The sequence below is a fragment of the Danio rerio genome, chromosome 11, assembly GCF_052040795.2.
Source record: "Danio rerio strain M-AB ecotype USA chromosome 11, GRCz13ab, whole genome shotgun sequence".
NCBI classification, from domain to species: domain Eukaryota; kingdom Metazoa; phylum Chordata; class Actinopteri; order Cypriniformes; family Danionidae; genus Danio; species Danio rerio.
This window is the reverse complement of record NC_141031.1, coordinates 14,075,041-14,093,692: the sequence shown is the minus strand read 5'-3', so window position 1 is coordinate 14,093,692 and position 18,652 is coordinate 14,075,041. Positions and strand designations below refer to the sequence as shown.

The 18,652-nt window shown below is 35.1% G+C and overlaps 1 protein-coding gene across 10 annotated transcripts in view; it reads right to left on the bottom strand.

Moving 5' to 3' along the window:
- homer3b (homer scaffold protein 3b) overlaps window positions 1–18,652 on the bottom strand; it is an 81,927-nt gene that overhangs the window by 38,847 nt on the left and 24,428 nt on the right. For 4 of the 10 annotated variants that reach the window (XR_015501844.1, XR_015501845.1, XR_015501841.1 and 1 more), the window contains exons 2-4: window positions 18,172–18,328; window positions 15,295–15,426; window positions 11,678–11,785 (exon numbers count right to left, since the gene is read on the bottom strand). Coding sequence is in view for 5 of the 10 variants with exons in the window: in XM_087272011.1 (XP_087128137.1) it covers window positions 11,678–11,785; window positions 15,295–15,426; window positions 18,172–18,328 (397 nt within the window). In the remaining 5 variants the exon portion in view is untranslated. 10 annotated transcript variants of the gene reach the window in all.

Below are 18,652 nucleotides of genomic sequence, written 5' to 3'. Positions count from 1 at the left end.
TTGTTTTTTTGTGTGGGAGCAATAGCGAGTATGACGAGAGGAGGACAGGCTTTATCTGGCCAATGACATCAGTATTACAAACTCTGAGGTGCTGTACATTCAAACAACTGGGAGCACGAAAAATATAGATTTACTTCTAAAAGTATGGAGACAAAATAGGGCCATATATACTTGCAACATAAAAAAAGAAACAAGGATTTGAGCAAAAAAAACAAAAAAAAAAAACAAATAAATAAATAAATAAAATATATATTTTTCCCAGTATTACCTTTAAAAAAATCTTTAAAGTCAATTGCAATGCTCATTTGACGATTTAAAAACAAAGGATTCAGATATTTTACTTAATCTCAATTCAATTTTTGACATCGATTCATGGCTGATTTCCTTTTGTCACGATGTGTCCAGCTGATGACATCGCTTCATTGCAGGCAGGTCGGGGCATGCTGTACACGCCCCAGTTCCAGTGATTCCGCCCCCTTGTCAAATCAGGGCCAGAAAAAAAAACAGAAAAGTGAAGTGCAAAAAGAAAACCGGATCGCAAACTCACGGTTGACTAAAAAGCAAATCAAAATGAGCATTGCAATTCACTTAAGAGATTTTGTAAAGGCAATTCTGGAAAAAATATTTAGCAGATATATGTATAATTTTTAAAAATTGCAATTATTACTTTTTTTTGCACTTCTTGATTTTTATTTGCAAAAGTTTCTTTTGTTGCATATGGCCCTAGATTGCCTCCATATAAAAGGCTTACAGTATGTATTAAATATATTTACAAAGACAAAAATGAAGGATGTATTTGCTTTAATTTTAATTGGTTTCAGATAGTTTTATATTTTCACATAATACAGTTTCAGTTAGTTCTAGTTTTTATTTTTAATCCAGTTAATGAGAATGTTTTTTTAATTCTAGTTTTCATTTTTTTCAGTTTTCGTAAACCACAATAACCTTGATTGGTTTCTGTTTTTCATGTTCAAATATTGATTGACACTCTTTGAAATGAACTGAAATTGAAACAACCTAAACTGAGTAAATGACATTGTCTATATCAGCATTTCTCAACTGGATGGTTGCAGAAGTGTTGTGAGTGGCTCCCTGGGTGTTCGTGTGATGCATGACTTTAATTTTGAAAGACGTGTAAAAGAATATGTGCTGAGAAAAAACACTAAAGGCTGTTTCAGTGAGCGTAGGTTGGGAATTGGCCAGGTAAAAATACAAATATATAAGGAATATAAAAGTGTCTGACATGAAAAATAATCCTAGTCATATTCGCTTTATATATAAAAAAGTAGGCTATCACAGACACAACATTTTTGTCATTTGTTATCAAATAAATGGTCTCTCACATAAGGAAAACTGGGGTGCACATAACTGGTGCACATGCGCAATTCAAATAGAAACAGCAGACCAGATACAGAGCAAATTTTATTTTATTTTTTACACATTCCAGAACAGTGTTTCTGCAAAATCAGAAACTTCCCCATGCATCATTGGAAGGATAATTATTACAAAACCTGTGTGTTCTTAGCTGTGTAAAATAATTTGTGCTTTTGTTATATGGAAGTTATGTACTGGTGCCAGTAGACTTCAGATTTATTGCTTCAGCATTAATTTGCATGTGATTCAGTTGGAGTGGAACAGCTTGATAGTAAAACAGCTTGATATAGCCTAGAGGAATAATGTAAAATAAAATTGGTCTCTAATGTATGAAGTTGCAGTTGCACCTGTGACCAGTACCCTGAAAAGGACGGCCGATTTGACCATTGAACCAACATGTTAAACTAGTTTGGGGATCACCAAACTTGCTCCTGCATGACTGGTGTCCTGCAAATTTTTGTTCCAACCCTAATCAAACACACCTGAACTAGCTAATCAAGTTCTTACCAGGTATACTTGAAACACCCAGGCAGGTGTGTTGAGGCAAGTTGGAGATAAACCCTGCAGGGACACCGGCTCTCCATGTTTTTTGGAGATTGGTGACCCCAGATCTAGTGCTTGATATAGTGAAAGATTGTTACATTTAAGGTCTCAATTTGGGATTGCAATCTTTCCTTTACTTTTCAGTCAGTTTTTTTAATGAGTAGAACTTCCCTTTTTGCAAGGCTGAGATTGGGGATTTTGGGCTTAAAAAAATAGTGTTTGGTTGGCTTATGGTGTATTCACTGCTGCACTGGATTTAGATTTGTATTTTTATTATTATGGTTTTTATATTCAGTTTTTATTTTGTTTTGTTTTTGATTAGTTTTTGCAAATTTGTAATGTGCTGATGCCATTTAATTTTTCATATATCAATATGGCTTTATTTTATTTTTTATATTTTAGTATATTTTAGCTGTAATACCTAATAAAAAACCGAACTGTAGGGACTTAATTTTTCCAGACAGCAAATTTGGATGCATACACTCATTAGCCCCTTTCACACAGTGATACAGGTAAATATCCAGAAAATTACCACGACAATTTCACCGGCAAATTAAAAAAGGGCTATTTATACAGGCAAGGACATTCCGGAATTTTTCTAGAAAAGACCATTCACACATTCATTCCAAAATACTGGTATATTCTTACATCATTAACCAGAAACGAGCTATAAAAGGCTGCGCTTGTATTTGTACACCTAGAAGAGGTCTGGCTTTTATTGATGTTACATAATTTGTGTGTGTGCTGGTGCTCACCGGCTACTTCATGTGCACACACGCCAAGCAACTAAAGCAGAGCTTGAAGATAAACAAACAGCGGTTTATCATAAGCATTTTATAATTATTATTTTTTTTTACACAGTTGGCATTAAGAAACATAGTAACATTATCTGACTAACATCTAGAAGATAAATGTGTCTGGAAAAATATTCAGAAGGTTTTTATTTTCATAAACAGCATGGGTGTGAATTTGTCTGAATGTTGATTAGCTGGAGTAGACGTCTCATGTCAGTGAGTTCCAAGCGTGAATTGGCTTTTTCCAGCAATTTTCCTTCTGCGTTCACACAGAGCAGCATTCCGGCAAATTACCTATCATCTTACAACTTCTCTTTCTGGAAAATTGCCAGAACGAATTTACCGGTATTTTCAAAACGGATCTGTTCACACATGAACCCTTTCTGTAAAATTGCTAGTAATTTTCCAGAAAGGTCTGTAAATGATGTGTAAAAGAGGCTATCAGCTAAAGGCCCTAAAACTTGAGTTTTGGACATCACAGGGTCTCAAAACTTACTTTTGTACAAACTGACACACAAAGTGGAATGTGTCATTGTGCATGATTGCAGGGTTTCACATTCAGCTTTGAGTTTCTTTGTCATAAGAGTGCAATAAACCTGCACATGGCAGCTGCACAGGGACACAGGTGTGGACATTGTATGTGGAAACAGATGCAGATGCTAGATTGTCAGCTTACCTGAGGCAGCTGAAAGAGAGAGACGGTCCCATCATCACAGAAGAGACATAAAGAGAAAGAAGATACAAGCATTTTATTCATGAACAAGGGATGTTGACATAATGTTGCATTCTCACTGTCACACCTGACAAAAATGAATGGAATTAAGTGTTTTCATCACTTTATACAAGGTCAATTCCACTGAAAATAATTAGTTGAAAGAATTCATTCAAAATCATGCAACTGAAGCCTCCTGTGAAGCTCATGACGTGCAACTGTTTTTGTCTCATATACAGTGGGTAAAGAAAGAATTTAGACCCCCTTAAATGTTTCGCTCTTTGTTATATTGCAGCCATTTGCTCAAATAATTTAATAAAAAAAATTTCCCTCAATGTACACACAGCAACCCATATTGACAGAAAAACAGAATTGTTGTTCATTGAACATGTTTGCAGATTTAAAAAGAAGAACTGGGGTCCGTTCTTCGTACCTCGCTTAAATGATCTAAGATGATTTGGCAGATCCTGGATCATTTAATCTTGATAACTGATCTCTCGCTAATTTGGTTCTTCAGTTCGCGAATCAGATTAGAATGTCTGGATGAACTGATCTGAGATCGCTGCGTGTGTTGTGAAGGACTGATCTATCGATCCTCGAAATCATGATCAGCAATGCAACGATTGGCTGAAGGCACATCAGCGTAATGACATCATCTGATTAATATTCAATTATCCATGCGAGCAAAATTACATCAAATGAGCAGTAAACGGTTTGTTCAATATGACATGCAATAACCTTCCACATTTGTTGTGAGCTGCAGGCTTTACACTTTCATGTGTCAAGAGTATTCATCATGTATTTCAATGCAAATCAATGTATTTAGTTCTACATTTAGAAAATATTTTCTTTATTATAGTAGCTGTTTTTTTAATCGGATGTTTACAAAAGCATTTTGATATTGGTAAAGGCGTCTGCAACTTTTGTGAAGCATAATCACTGGCATATTAACTGTCAAAACATGTTTATGACTGCATTAATGTATTATTGCTTTTAAAAAAAAGTCACATATTGTGCATTTTTATTATACACAATTTGTACTAAAGCGATCTAAAAAGTTCATATCAATAAGTTTTCTCTTTGCACCACCAGTGGCAATCTTTGTACTTTCATTTCGAGGGTGCAGATTGCATAAGTTTTATAAATAAGTATAACTTTATTTATTTTATTAATAACTATAACTCTATATACATAGTTTAAAAATATTTACCATTTTCCCAAGTGTATATAACTACTACTGTAAGAAAATATCAGAATTTGGAACAAACTTTCTCTATTATCTTTGCTTGAACTAAGACGATCTAATCCTGTTTATATAAATTGAACCTGCTCACGACCAAGTTTGATCTACCAGAACTGTTGCCATGACAACAACTCTCGGATCAGCTTTGAAGAACGAAACAATCTTGGATTGTGTCAAATCGTCAATATCCAAATCCAGCTAACTGAGTAATCCACGTACGAAGAACGAACCCCTGAAATATCACATAATCCTAAGTATTCAGACGCTTTGCTGTGACACCCATATATTTAACTCAGGTGCCGTCTATTTCTTCTGATCATCCTTGAGATGGTTCTACAGCTTCATTTGAGTCCAGCTGTGTTTGATTATACTCATTGGACTTGATTAGGAAAGCCACACACCTGCCTATATAAGACCTTACAGCTCACAATGCATGTCAGAGCAAAAACTGTGAAAAAAACAAAAATCATCAGGCCAAACTGAGCTACTGAGAAGAGACTTGGTGAGAGAGGTAAAGAAGAACCCAAAGATCACTGTGGCTGAGCTCCAGAGATGCAGTCGAGAGATGGGAGAAAGTTGTAAAAAGTCAAGCATTACTACAGCCCTCCACCAGTCAGGGCTTTGTGGCAGAGTGGCCTGACACATAAAAGCCTGGATGTTTGCCATGGAGTTTGCTAAAAAAATAAATAAAAAATAAGGGTCATGGAGTTTGATGAAAAAACAGCTGAAGGACTTCGATTTTAAGAAATAAGATTATCTGGTCTGGTGAGGCCAAGATAGAACTTTTTGGCCTTAATTCAAAGTAGTATGTGTGGAGAAAACTAGGCACTGCTCATCACCTGTCCAATACAGTCCCAACAGAGAAACATCATGCTGGCATGTGGTGGTGGCAGCATCATGCTGTGGCAGAGTTTTTTAGCTGAAGGGGCAGGATGACTGGTTGCAATCGAGGGAAAGATGAACGCAGCCAAGTACAGAGATGTCCTGGATGAAAACGTTCTCCTGAGTGTTTAGGACCTCAGACTGGGCCAAAGGTTTACAATCCAAACAAGACAATGACCCCAAGCACACAGCTAAATTAAGTGCATTCACAACAACTCCATGACTGTTCTTAAATAGCTCAGCCAGAGTCCTGACTTCAGCATCTATGCAAAGATGCTGAAAAAAATGGCTGTCCACCAACGATTACCATCCAACCTGACAGAATTAAAGAGGATCTCCAAAGAAAAATGGCAGAGCATCCCCAAGTCCAGGTGTGAAAAACTTGCTGCATCTTTTCCAAAAAGACTTGTGGCTGTATTAGATCAACAAGCCGCTTCTACTAAATACTAAGCAAAGGGTCTGAATACTTAGGAATAGGGATGCTCCGATCAATTGGCCAGAGATCGGTATCAGCCAATAATCACATTTTATGACTTGATCGGCACTTGTCAATCTACCCCATCTCACGAACTAATCGCAAGTATTTGTTATAAGTTTACAAGCAGAGGAAGACACACATGCTCACCAGTATATTGCACATCAGCAGCGCTAAAACATGTGAGGTAAATGATGCATGAGCAACTGCTGGGCTTCCAACACAGCAGGTAAAATATAAACAGATTTATTTGTAATTTTTAGGTCTATTTGGAACTATATGAAGATAAGTGCCCAACAATGAAAATAAATCACCCTCACGCTATTTGTATACTATCAAGGAGTTCTTTTTCTTATTTTTTGCTGTCACACCATAGGACATGTATAATGTACAGTTCAATAAAGGTTTAACAAAACAAAAGAAAGTGACCCTTTATAATTTGTCAAACAGACTTCAAGCTAAATAAATATATCTATTTTGTCTTCAAAATGGTAAACACTCAAAACTTTTTCACTGCCTATTTGTCAATTATCAACATCTCATTAATAAGTAGGCTGATAATGTATTGATGGTGCTTGCTAATACAAACTTTACTACTAGTGTTATGAATCAGTATGGGACATATTTTTGATGTTCATTTTTTTTAAATTTGTTTTGTAGGATGCAGCTAGGAGGAGTGACATGATTATTGCTGAGAACTTGAGACTGTTGCCTGCAAATCAAAACAGCTCCCTTCAGTTGGTGATCGCTCGCTTGTCCTCCTGATGTTGTTTAAATTTAGTTTTTCCTAGTTTAATCACACATTGATCTATGTTATTCTTTTATAATGTTATCCAACATATGTATGCTTGATAGCCGGCTTTGTCAAATGGGGGCTCATCCAGGAAGTGAGAATTATACCCCTAGACCCTAAAAGCACAAACAATTTCCTAGATATTGGCCAATAACTGCTTTTGAATCAAAATACTTGAACAATTATAAATTCAATTAGGTGGATCTCCAAAATATTAGTACAACTGCTGTATGCTGTAATGACCTGTACCACACAGAATCAGCAGCCACATAAAAAAACAACAAAAAAAAACCCTGCTATTTGGTCTATTTACTTTTACTTTATGATTTTTTCATTATAACAGTGGTCCCTCGCTATAACCCAGTTTACTTTTCATAGTTTCGCAGACTTTTTCTGTGCAATTTGACATGCTTTTTCTACAGCACGTTCTGCGCCTTGATTAGGGCATTATGTACAGTACAGAACGCGTCCAGCTTGCCAAATTTATAGAAATCTTTTAATCGCTAGCAGTGTGACTCTAAAGTGCTGCGCCGTATGTTTGCAAGTTTTCTCCCCATAATGTCGACGTAACATTTTGAACCATCAAAGGCACCCAAACGGTAACACTCAAAAGGCAGAGGAAGATGCGAACTTCTGGACATGCTAAAAGAAGGTATAAGTTACACCGCTGTAGGGCGCCATTATGTCTTGCTGAAATGTCCACCCTGGTTTCATCTTCATCCTCCTGCTAATGTACATGTTGGACTGAAGCAGCTAATATTAATTAAAAATAAGGAAGGGCAGAGGTTTGCTCAATTACTTCCGAGTGATTTTAGCTGCTGTCTGGGCTTTCCACATTTTTCTACAACCCCCTTTCTTCTTGTGTTTAATACTTTTTTGCTGTGCAATTCTATTTTATTACACATAACATTATGGATTTGTCATTATTACACATAATAATTTATTTTTTTTGGTTGTTATCAACATCTGGTGAAAATTTTAAGTCAACAGCATGTTTAGAAAAAAATGTTTTCTGACAAAAATGGTGAAGTGTTGAATATTTATTTCTCCCACAGCATATTATATATTACATTAAATAATTATATAATTTAATAATTTTAAACCTTAAAAAATAAAAGTTGTGTTAAGTTTTATTTCTTATACTTGCAAAATCATTCCGTATAAATCAGCTATTTCTTATTTATCTTCACAAAATTGTGCACAGAAATAGCTAAAAATAAAAAAAATCTGCAGATTCGGTCTGGCCCTAGTAATGACAAATCAACATCAATCATAAGCAGATTTTTCTTTTATCTTTTTTTTTCCATACATTTCCTATGTATCAAACTCTAATCATCAATAATCAACTCTTAATACCATTACTTAAGAGTCTCAACAAAAAATATCAGTGTGGCAAGTTTCACATCCACATACTAAAGATTTAAAAAATATTTCAAAACAGACATTTTGACATGTAAAAGACATTCATTTATGTTTCACAATGATAAATAGCTATTATATAAACAGAATACTGGATTTGTCCTAAAAGCTTTTAGAAGCAGACACCAATATAGAGTCAGTGATCAAAGAGCGAATCTCTCTTTGTCTGACTTATTTATACGCTTCCATTTTACCTCATCACCACTGGTTTCATGTAGGACCCCCAAAAAAACAACAACACTTTATTAATTAATAAGGTTAGCATTATTCAGTGCACAACGTTGATGTTTTGAACTCTGAACACTCAGGTTTGATTAAATAATGAATAGCTCTCAGTCAGTGGCCCGCTTCATTCGCTCTAGAAAGGCACATTTGAACGCAAGAGCTCGTGGGGCGAAAAGCCTGTCATGGCCATTAAGCCACTACAGAAAATTGTATATCAGTGCACAAGACACACAGCATATTCCAATGCTTTTGAGATGTTTTCAATTGATTCTTTTAATAACAATTTTTAAAAAATCATGTATTTCATATTTTAAATATGAAATATTTCAAAATACAAATACATTATTAGTGGAAAGTATCTAGACACATTTTCAGAATTTTACTGCATAAAAACATTGTAAAATACTTATTTAAATTAGTATATTGTTTTATTGTAGTCATGAGAAATTAAATAATGATAAACTTACAAAAATACTGTTATAAAATATAATGATAAAAAATGATGTTTGTCGTTTGTTCAGTTTACTTATTTAAAATGAGCTAAAACACAATTCTTGAGGGTCTAAAGACAAATCTAATTAGTTTACAAGTTTATGTGTAATACAATTAAAAGAGACAGGAAAAAAGTAGGGCTGTGTAGGGCTCAGCCTCAGAGATGAGCAGAGCACACACATCTAATGTCATCTTAATGGGAGCGCTTTGATGGTCAAATACATACAAATTTGTGTCAAAACGCAGTGTTCAGTGATTAATCATTTAAACCCTCATTTAATAGTTAACAAGTTGAGAATCAAACGACATGTGTAAGTGAAACCATAAATCAGAACAGTACTGCTCTTAAAGTGACAGCATGCAATATTCCTGCTGTTTTTATCAAAAATCAAACAACAAAAGGACAAATTTACTTGCTGCTCTTGACTGAAGGACTTTTGTAGCTATAATTAAAGTTTTATTCTTACAGTGAAGATACTTAAAGCAAAGTTTGTTTTATATTTTTTTTTACTGTATTTATTTCCCTTTTCTGACTTACAGAAAAGAAAATAACTGTATATACACAGCTGAAGTCAGAATTATGAGCCCTCCTGGATTATTAGTGACCCTTTTCCCCCTATTTTCTGTTTAACAGAAAGAAGATTTTTTTTCAACCCATTTCTAAACATAATAGTTTTAATAACTCATTTCTAATGACTGATTACTTTTATCTTTGCCATGATGACAGTAAATAATATTTTACTAATGTTTTTCAAGACACAAGCATTCAGCTCAAAGTGACATTTAAAGACTTACTTAAGGTAATTAGGCAAGTCATTGTGTAACAGTAGTTTCTTCTGCAGACAATTAAAAATATTGCATAGGGGGGCTAATAATATTGACCTTAGGTTTCAAAATATTTAAACCTGCTTTTATTCTAGCCAAAATAAAACAAATAAGACTTTCTCCAGAAGAACAAATATTATAGGAAATACTGCGAAAATTCCTTGCTCTGTTTAACATCATATGGAAAAAAAAAAAAAAAAAAAAAATATATATATATATATATATATATATATATATATATATATATATATATATATATATATATATATATATATATATATATATATATATATATATATATTTATTTATTTATTTATTTATTTATTTATATTAAAAAATTTATTAAAAAAATACATTTAAAATAAATTAAATTTAAAAAAATTAGCAGCAGGACGAATAATTTTGACTCCACCTGTATATCGTTTTGAATAAACATGATTACAATTATGACCAAAATAATCATGATTATGATTTTTCCCATAATCAAGCAGCCCTAGAAAAAAGTATTGAACACATGAAGAAATGGAGGTGTAGAAAGCCAGAGAAAGCTCAGACAGCAGCTTAAAGACGCCTTAAAGTCACATGTATTGCTCAGGTGTGATTTTTTCACAGTGTAAACATATTAATGGTTCTGTGAGTTTTGTCTATCCAAACTGATCTTTATTTTGTATTTTGCTGAATTGAGATTTTAGCTGCTGTCTGGGATTTCACTGCCTTTTTACACCTCCCTTTCTTCATGTGTTCAAAACTTTTTTCCTGTGTCATTTCATTTTATTACACATAACTTATTTTGTAAACTAATTAGATTTCTTTTCTTTTTATATATGCATTTCTATTGGGTTCAGGTCAGGGGACTGGCTGGGCCATTCTACAGCTTGATTTTCTTTCACTGAAAGCATTTGAGAGTTTCCTTAGCTGTGTTTTGGACAACTGTCTTGCTGAAAGGTCCACTCTGGTTTCATCTTCATCATCCTGCTTATGTAGATGTTGGGCTGAAGCAGCTAATATTCATTTACAATGAGAAAGCGCAAAGGGTTGCTGAATAACTACTGAGAGATTTAATATTATTACACATATTGTATGTAATTTGCAAACTAAATAGATTTGATTTTCTTACATATAGACTTGTCATCAACATCTGTTGAAGATTTCAAGTCAACAACACCTTTAGAAATATGTTTTCTGAGAAAAAATGGTAGCGTGTTCAATACTTATTTACCCCATTGTATAAAAAAACATGTTTGTGTCATTAATAGATTCCATGAATATAATACATGCTTCTTGCACCCAATAACAAAGCTTTATTTTTAAGAGTTTATACTGCACAGCTCATATAAAACGAGTCAAACGCGACTGAGTAGTTTAATCAAAGAACAGATTATATAAATTAACATCCCCCTCTGATGTGCAAGTAGACTTCACTATACTCTCACGCTGCTATAAGGGACTGTAATGAGCATTATAATTGAAGCATGAGTGAGTCACAAATGGTAAATGAAAAGGTCAGCCAACTGCAAAGCAAAATGAGCATGGCTTTTGAATTCCCAGGGTGACACAGTTATATAACTCTGCACAGGCTATAACCAGTCTCTCTATGTCACTTCTTGGCATGTGAGGACACGCTTTGTGTATCACACACTTCCTAAGAATTCAAAAAACAGTCAAGCAGTTCTCTTATGGGACTGGTTTTAAAACGTTCACTGAACCACTTGTAAATTAAGCTATTACATCACAATCCCCTGTGCTACTGTTAGTACATTAAAAGCGCTGGAATAAAATGCTCTAGCGAGTTATCTGAAACTAAGAGATGATGAGTTATTATATGTCTACATTTTAATCATTGCGGTATGCTATGGTGTGGTTTCCAGTTAAAGATTAACTCAAGTTGTATAGTATTTACCTGTGGAGCAGAGATGTTTAGGCCAGGACTTAACAGCTCAAACTTCTCCTGTGATTTGTCCCGGACAAGCCGTGCGGCCTCCTTAAATTCTTTAAACTGCTCTGAGAACTGCAAAGAAAACAAACATTTCTTGATTTTTTCAACAAATGTTTATATAAATATATGAAGAGTTCAAATGCTAAAACCTCTAATTGCCATCTGAAATTATCATCGAAAATAAGCATTTTTCTTAGGAATGCACTGAATATTCATCTGAAGGATTTTTATAACCGAAACAACTTGGCCAAAACATTATGTTGTGGTGATGCAAACAGAAACCGTGGCCTGCACGTGCTTGTCTGAAGCATCATGTCTGGGGTGTGTCTAGTAGATCTAATCGGATCCCTTATGCCTAGTTCACACTAGAGGATTTTAAGCCTGATTTGAGCTCGATTTGGAAGTTAACGAGCTCGCCGACAGATCGGGCTGTGATCGGGAAGAAATCTGCGGGTGCTCGGTGCTCGCCGCTCTTTATGTGTGAACTACTAAACAACACATCAACGAGGCTCGCTGACGCGTCGCCGACACCTCGCAGACGGAAATCCAACATTCAGCATGCTAAATATTCCAGAGCAGTCGGCCGGCTCAACCCCACGTGTGGTCAGATATAGTAACGAGCTGCAGCCAATGAGAGAGCATATCAGCATAAGCTGAATGCCTGTGTGTTCAGGAGCTCAGCAGAAACATCTGTGATTGGTCAGAATGGGCATCAACGCACTCGCTTCATTCTGCGTTAGCACAGACATGAGAGTAGGCTATATTAACAGTGGAACTAGAATTCTTTAACTATTAGAATTACCATACTGCTCATTCTGACCGTTCTTATATAAACGCCATACTGTCACAACATATTTACATTCAAAGCTATTATTAAGATATTATAATTAAGCTTTGAATGTTTGGCATCATATTTAATGACACTATTACCCTAAAAATATAATATTTTTTGGTAATACAGCCTATAAATATGTAGTTAAGATACTAAAACACTTAAAGGTCTTGGCTTTCATTTTCACTTTCAAACAGGAGCTATTTAACAGCACAGAATATGCTGTTTTGAAAGATATCTGAAGTAAATTGATGTTTTTGCCATCAGAAAGTTTTGTTTATGTTAGCAGGAAGTTGCCAGGCAAGAAAATGCACACACATTTAAAGTCACAGCGAAAAGTATCAGCCATGCATGCAGTCATTTTGACCAATATGGTAATTTAAGGCAGAAATGCTCAGTTCTTTACTGTTTTGTAATAAAAAAAATAACAATGTCAGAAAGAAATACACTGATAGTTAGAAAACGGCAGGGTGTTATAAATATGTTAGTTTTATTTCAAAGAGTTATAAAATTACAAAAATTAAAAACTCTCTGTATATCTTTCCACTGGAACCTTGCAGATGAGTGATTAATCCGCTGATAAATCAGCTGATTTGACTATGTTTTTAAATGCTTTCTCCAAAGCTTGAAACGCTGTCAGTGATGTCATCAGCACACAAGCAGCCAATAGTGTTCCGCTTTTTCTGACGACTCCTCCCTCAAATTTTCATTGGCTGTGGTTTGGTATCTTGAATGAGCTGATGGGGAATGAGTTGTTGTCAGATCATGTAGTGTGTGACCCCCCTCTTGTGGATCGTTCACGGAGTGTTGCGTAGTGTGAACACCACAGAGATTAAAAGACACAAAGTCAAGTCATGTAGTGTGAACAGCACAGTGATCTGCTGATGTTTAAAATCCTGTAGTGTGAACTAGGCTTTATTTGTGTCAGTACTTGATCCCCATTATAAAGATCATTAATATGCGAAAATAAAGCCTCACACACCCGAATTGATCCAGAAATTATCCATCCCTAAAGCTACTATATTTGTGACTATCAGTTCGTTGCCATATTTCTGCTAGAGCCCTTATTTTGCATTATAAAAGCTCATTTTTTTGTTTTTGGGGGTCTTCAACAACAGGCTGATATGCATGCAAAGTCAAAAAACACTTTCATTGAAAACAAGTAAAAAGCAAATATACTTTAATATGTTCTGTATATTATTAAACTAGATGGAGCAACATTACAACAGAAGCTTAAAATGTATTCAGTCTGATAAAACCGCACTGCTTCTACCCACATTATTCCAATCTGAAAAACCAGAAGCACTTGACTATGGCATAATATAAGTTCTGCTGCTTTTGTTCCATGTTCATCTATCATCAGCAATAGCTTCAGCATTTCAGCCTGACTCTGCTTATTACTACCATGATAAGAAATTCTGAATGCTTTAGCTCATCCATGATCATAATTTCTGCAGGACATTATTACATAAATATATATATATATATATATATATATATATATATATATATATATATATATATATATATATATATATATATATATATATATATATATATTCATATTTGTACCATATCAGTCAAAACTTTATGCAGTAGCCGTTTACCACAGTTTTAGAAGCTACTAAGGAATCAAAGGTCTTGAGCACACTGCAAAATTAGGTGAATTACAAAATTTGCACGAAACTGAAATATCCAATCAGCATCAAGAACAGGACAAGTTGAGATCTGTTTCTTCATTTATTCATTCATTTTTTTTTTGGCTTAGTCCCTTTATTAATCTGGGGTCGCCACAGCGGAACGAACCGCCAACTTATCCAGCACGTTTTTAATGCAGCAGGTGCCCTTCCAGCCGCAACCCATCTCTGGGAAACATCCACACACATTCATTCACACACACACACACACACACACACACACACACACACACACACACACACACACACACACACACACACACACACACACACACACACACACACACACACACACTACGGGCAATTTACCCTACCCAATTCAACTGTACTGCATGTCTTTGGACTGTGGGGCAAACCGGAGCACCTGGAGGAAACCCACGCGAATGCAGGAAGAAAATGCAAACTCTACACAGAAAAGCCAACTGAGTCGAGGCTCAAACCAGCGACCCTCTTGCTGTGAGGTGACAGCACTACCTACTGCGCCACTGCGTCACCCCTGTTTCTTTATTACAACAGATATTAATATTAATTCATCACCCAAAACGAAAGAAGTTTTATGTGTTTATGCATTTTCATTACAATTTTTTTCTTTTTATTTCTTTGGTTAGGAAAAATTTTACAATTTATGCTAGTTTTGCTCAACACACATCATCAACCTTAACCCTCTGGATGGCTGTTTGGTCATTTTAACAGAAAGAAATGTGCTTTTTTAGTACAAATGGTTCAAAAACTTTTTAAGGTTTAAAAATAAAGGTTTTTTAAGCACTTGCCATGGAAACAAAAAAAAAAAATTTAAAGACTTTTCATGGTCAAACAAGACAGCTTTGATAGAGAATGGAAAAGCTATTTCAGTTACATATTTAAGTAGACATTTGTATACTCTATTGTATGCTCAAACTGGTTACTGGGTCATAAATGGATTAAGCTTAAATAATTTAGTATGATTCCCTAAAAATAAAATATAATATTAAAAACATTATTAAATTAAATTATACAACATCAATATGGCATGAATCTATAAACCAGTTTACCAGTCCACAATATGCATTTACCTGCTGAAGTTGCTGCTCAGTGGAAAACCCAAGGCCGTACACAGTGTTCGCTCTGCTGTCTGCCCACTGACCAAACTTCTGTGATGTTTTTGTGAAAGTCATATTAGGTGTGATTGTGCTGTTGATAATGGCCTGCATAACAGTAAAAACAAAACAAAAAATTTAGCAAAATTAAGATGCAAATAACGCATATGACATGCTAAAATTGTTTTGAGGAGAGGTCTAAACATTAAACATCCCAAGGTCAAACTTTAGAAGAAAATCTTAAAAATACATTATATTTTAGCCTTGGCCAAGTGTTTTAGCTCAAAAACAGGTTCCTAAATCAATGGAATGCTTAGAGTAGTGAAGAGTAGTTCTAAACCAGTAAGACCAAATCACATGTCCTAAAATGGCCGTGGCAGATAATCTGCCTTGAAAAAAAAAAACATTTGACCACAGTGAGATTTTAATAAGTTATAATCAAGGAGGTATTTCCATATGGTTAAAAATAGTACACTCTTTGGCCACTTTATTAGGTACACCATAATAGTACCAGGTTGGACCTCTTATGCCTTGAGAACTGCCTTAATCCTTTGTGGCATAGATTCAACAAGGTACTGGAAATATTCCTCAAGAGATTTTGGTCCAAACTGACATGATAATATCATGCAGTTGCAGCAAATTTGTCAATTACACATCCATGATGCGAATCTCCCATTCCGCCACTTCCCAAAGGTGCTCTATTTAATTGAGATCTGGTGACTAGGAAGGTCATTTGAGTACAGTTAACTCATTGTCATGTTCAAACAACCAGTCTGGGATGATTCACGCTTTATGACATGATGTGTTAACCTGCTGGATGTAGCCATAAGAAGATGGGTACACTGTGGTCATAAAGGGATGGACATGGTCAGCAACAATACTCAAGTAAACTATAGCATTGACACAATGCTCAAATGGTACTAATTGGCCCAAAGTGTGCTGAGAAAATATCCCCACACCATTACACCACCACCACCAGCCTAAACTGTTCATAAAAGGCAAGATGGATCCATGCTTTCATGTTGTTGACACCAAATTCTGACCCTAACAACCGAATGTCGCAGCAGACATTGAGACTCATTAGACTGGTGTGGTTTTCTGATGTTGTAGCCCATCTGCCTCAAGGTTGGGCATGTTGTGCGTTCAGAGATGCTCTTCTGCCTCGGTTGTAACGAGTGTTTGAGTTTCTGTTGCTTTTCTATCAGCTTGAACCAATCTGGCCATTCTCCCCTGACCTCTGGCATCAACAAGGCATTTGCGCCCACAGAACCGCCGCTCACTGGATATTTTCTATTTTTCTGACCATTCTCTGTAAACCCTAGAGATGGTTGTGCGTGAAAATTTGAGTAGATGAGTAGTTTCTAAAATTCAAAGACCAGCCCGTCTGGCACAAACAAACATGCCACATTCAAAGTCACTTAAATCACCTTCCTTCCTCATTCTGATGCTCAGTTTGAACTGCGGCAGATCGGCTTGACCATGTCTACATGCCTAAATGCATTGAGTTGCTGCCATGTGATCGGCTGACTAGAAATTTGCATTTTTTCTAATAGTTTTTTTTTTTGTATTATTCACAAAATAAAAAAATAAAAAAACATTTAGTAAAAAAATAAATAAATGTATGCAAACATGTTCTTAATACAAATTAATTAATTTTTGCTTATACTTTTTAAATATTTGTTAAAAAATAGTAATACGTTATAAATATGCAAAGCATTTAAATAATATTCACTTAAATATTTTATAAGAAAATACATTAACTTATAACAGTGGAAGCAAATCTTTACATTAAAATGTCTACAAGATTAAAAAAAAGATTTTACCTTTAAAAATATTTAAATATGGCAACATAAAATCACACCCTGCAGAGTTTCCAAAACGTAATCTCTGATTCTGCCTTCTCAATCAGCCAATCACTGTGTGCATAGATTACAATTATGCTAACATCATCCATAGGAATGAGGTAATACCACTAAAATTCTGTCATGATTTACTGAGCGTTTACTTGTTTCAAACCTTTGAGAATGAATTTTTTCTGTTAAACACAAAATAATTTATTTTTTTTAAACAGTTGGAAAACTGTTCTATTCACTGCCATATTGTTGATTCCTACTACAAATGTCAATGGATAGATTTTAAGCTTTCCTTAAAATATCTAATTTTGCATTCAAAGGAAGCAAGAAACTCATAGAGGTTTATAACCACTTGAAGCTGAGTTTTACTCTGCTTAAAGGGATAGTTCACACACAAAAAATTCTGTCATGATTTACTGAGCCTTTACTTGTTTCAAACCTTTGAGAATTAATTTTTTTATTAAACACAAAATAATTTCTTTTTTTAAACAGTTGGAAAACTTCCATTCACTGCCATATTTTTTTCTACTACAAATGTCAATGGATCAATTTAGATTTTTTTTTAATATATCTAATTTTGCATTCAAAGGAAGCAAGAAACTCAGAGGTTTAGAACCACTTAAAGCTGAGTAAATATGGAGCACATTTTTATTTTTTTGGGTCAACTACCCCTTTAAGACTTATTTCCTACTCCTTAGCATAAGTTTGTCTCAGCAGGCTTACTCTTAGCTAACAACAATCAATACTATTTAGGATATGTCTCAAACTCAATTCCTGGAGAGCAGCAGCTCTGCACAGTTTTGCTCCAACACAAATAAAACACAGCAGATAAACTAAATCAAGATGTTTAAAACTACTAGGGACCATTAAGCAGGTGTGAGTTGGATAAGTTTGGAGCTATGCAGAGCTGCGGCCCTCCAGGAATCTAGTTTTAGACCATTGATTTAGGAGAACTTTTAGTGGCAAGATAAAAAAGTTTTGTGAATTTTGTGTTGCTCACCTTAGTGCCTCCTACACTGATAATGCGATACACACTCCTGCCGGCATCAAAGAAGAAGGAGACAGTGACAGCGTGTTTGCTGGCTGGAATCCAATTTCGTTTAGTGGCCGGGTCAATTTGGAAGACGTGCGCCTTCACGCTGAATAGTGGCTGTTCCCTTCAAAAAAAAAAAAAAAAAATATTCATAACATACTCTGCATAATTTAATTCTTTATCAGAATGTCATTATTCCCAGGCTAATGTGGGTGATGTCATATTAGAAGTGTGATACAAGAAACAGTGATGTTTGTGATGGGAGGGAGATGAAGAGTCTAATGCAAGGTCAAGTGTGGGACATGAGAGGCAGACGTGATTATGAAGGGGCACAGCTGTGCTAACAGGCTGAGAAAGATCTTGCCTGAACTGCCTGACACAGAGCCACATCCTCTCAGCCCCAAATCAACACAAGATGATTATGGATGCCCTGATAATCAAAAGATAG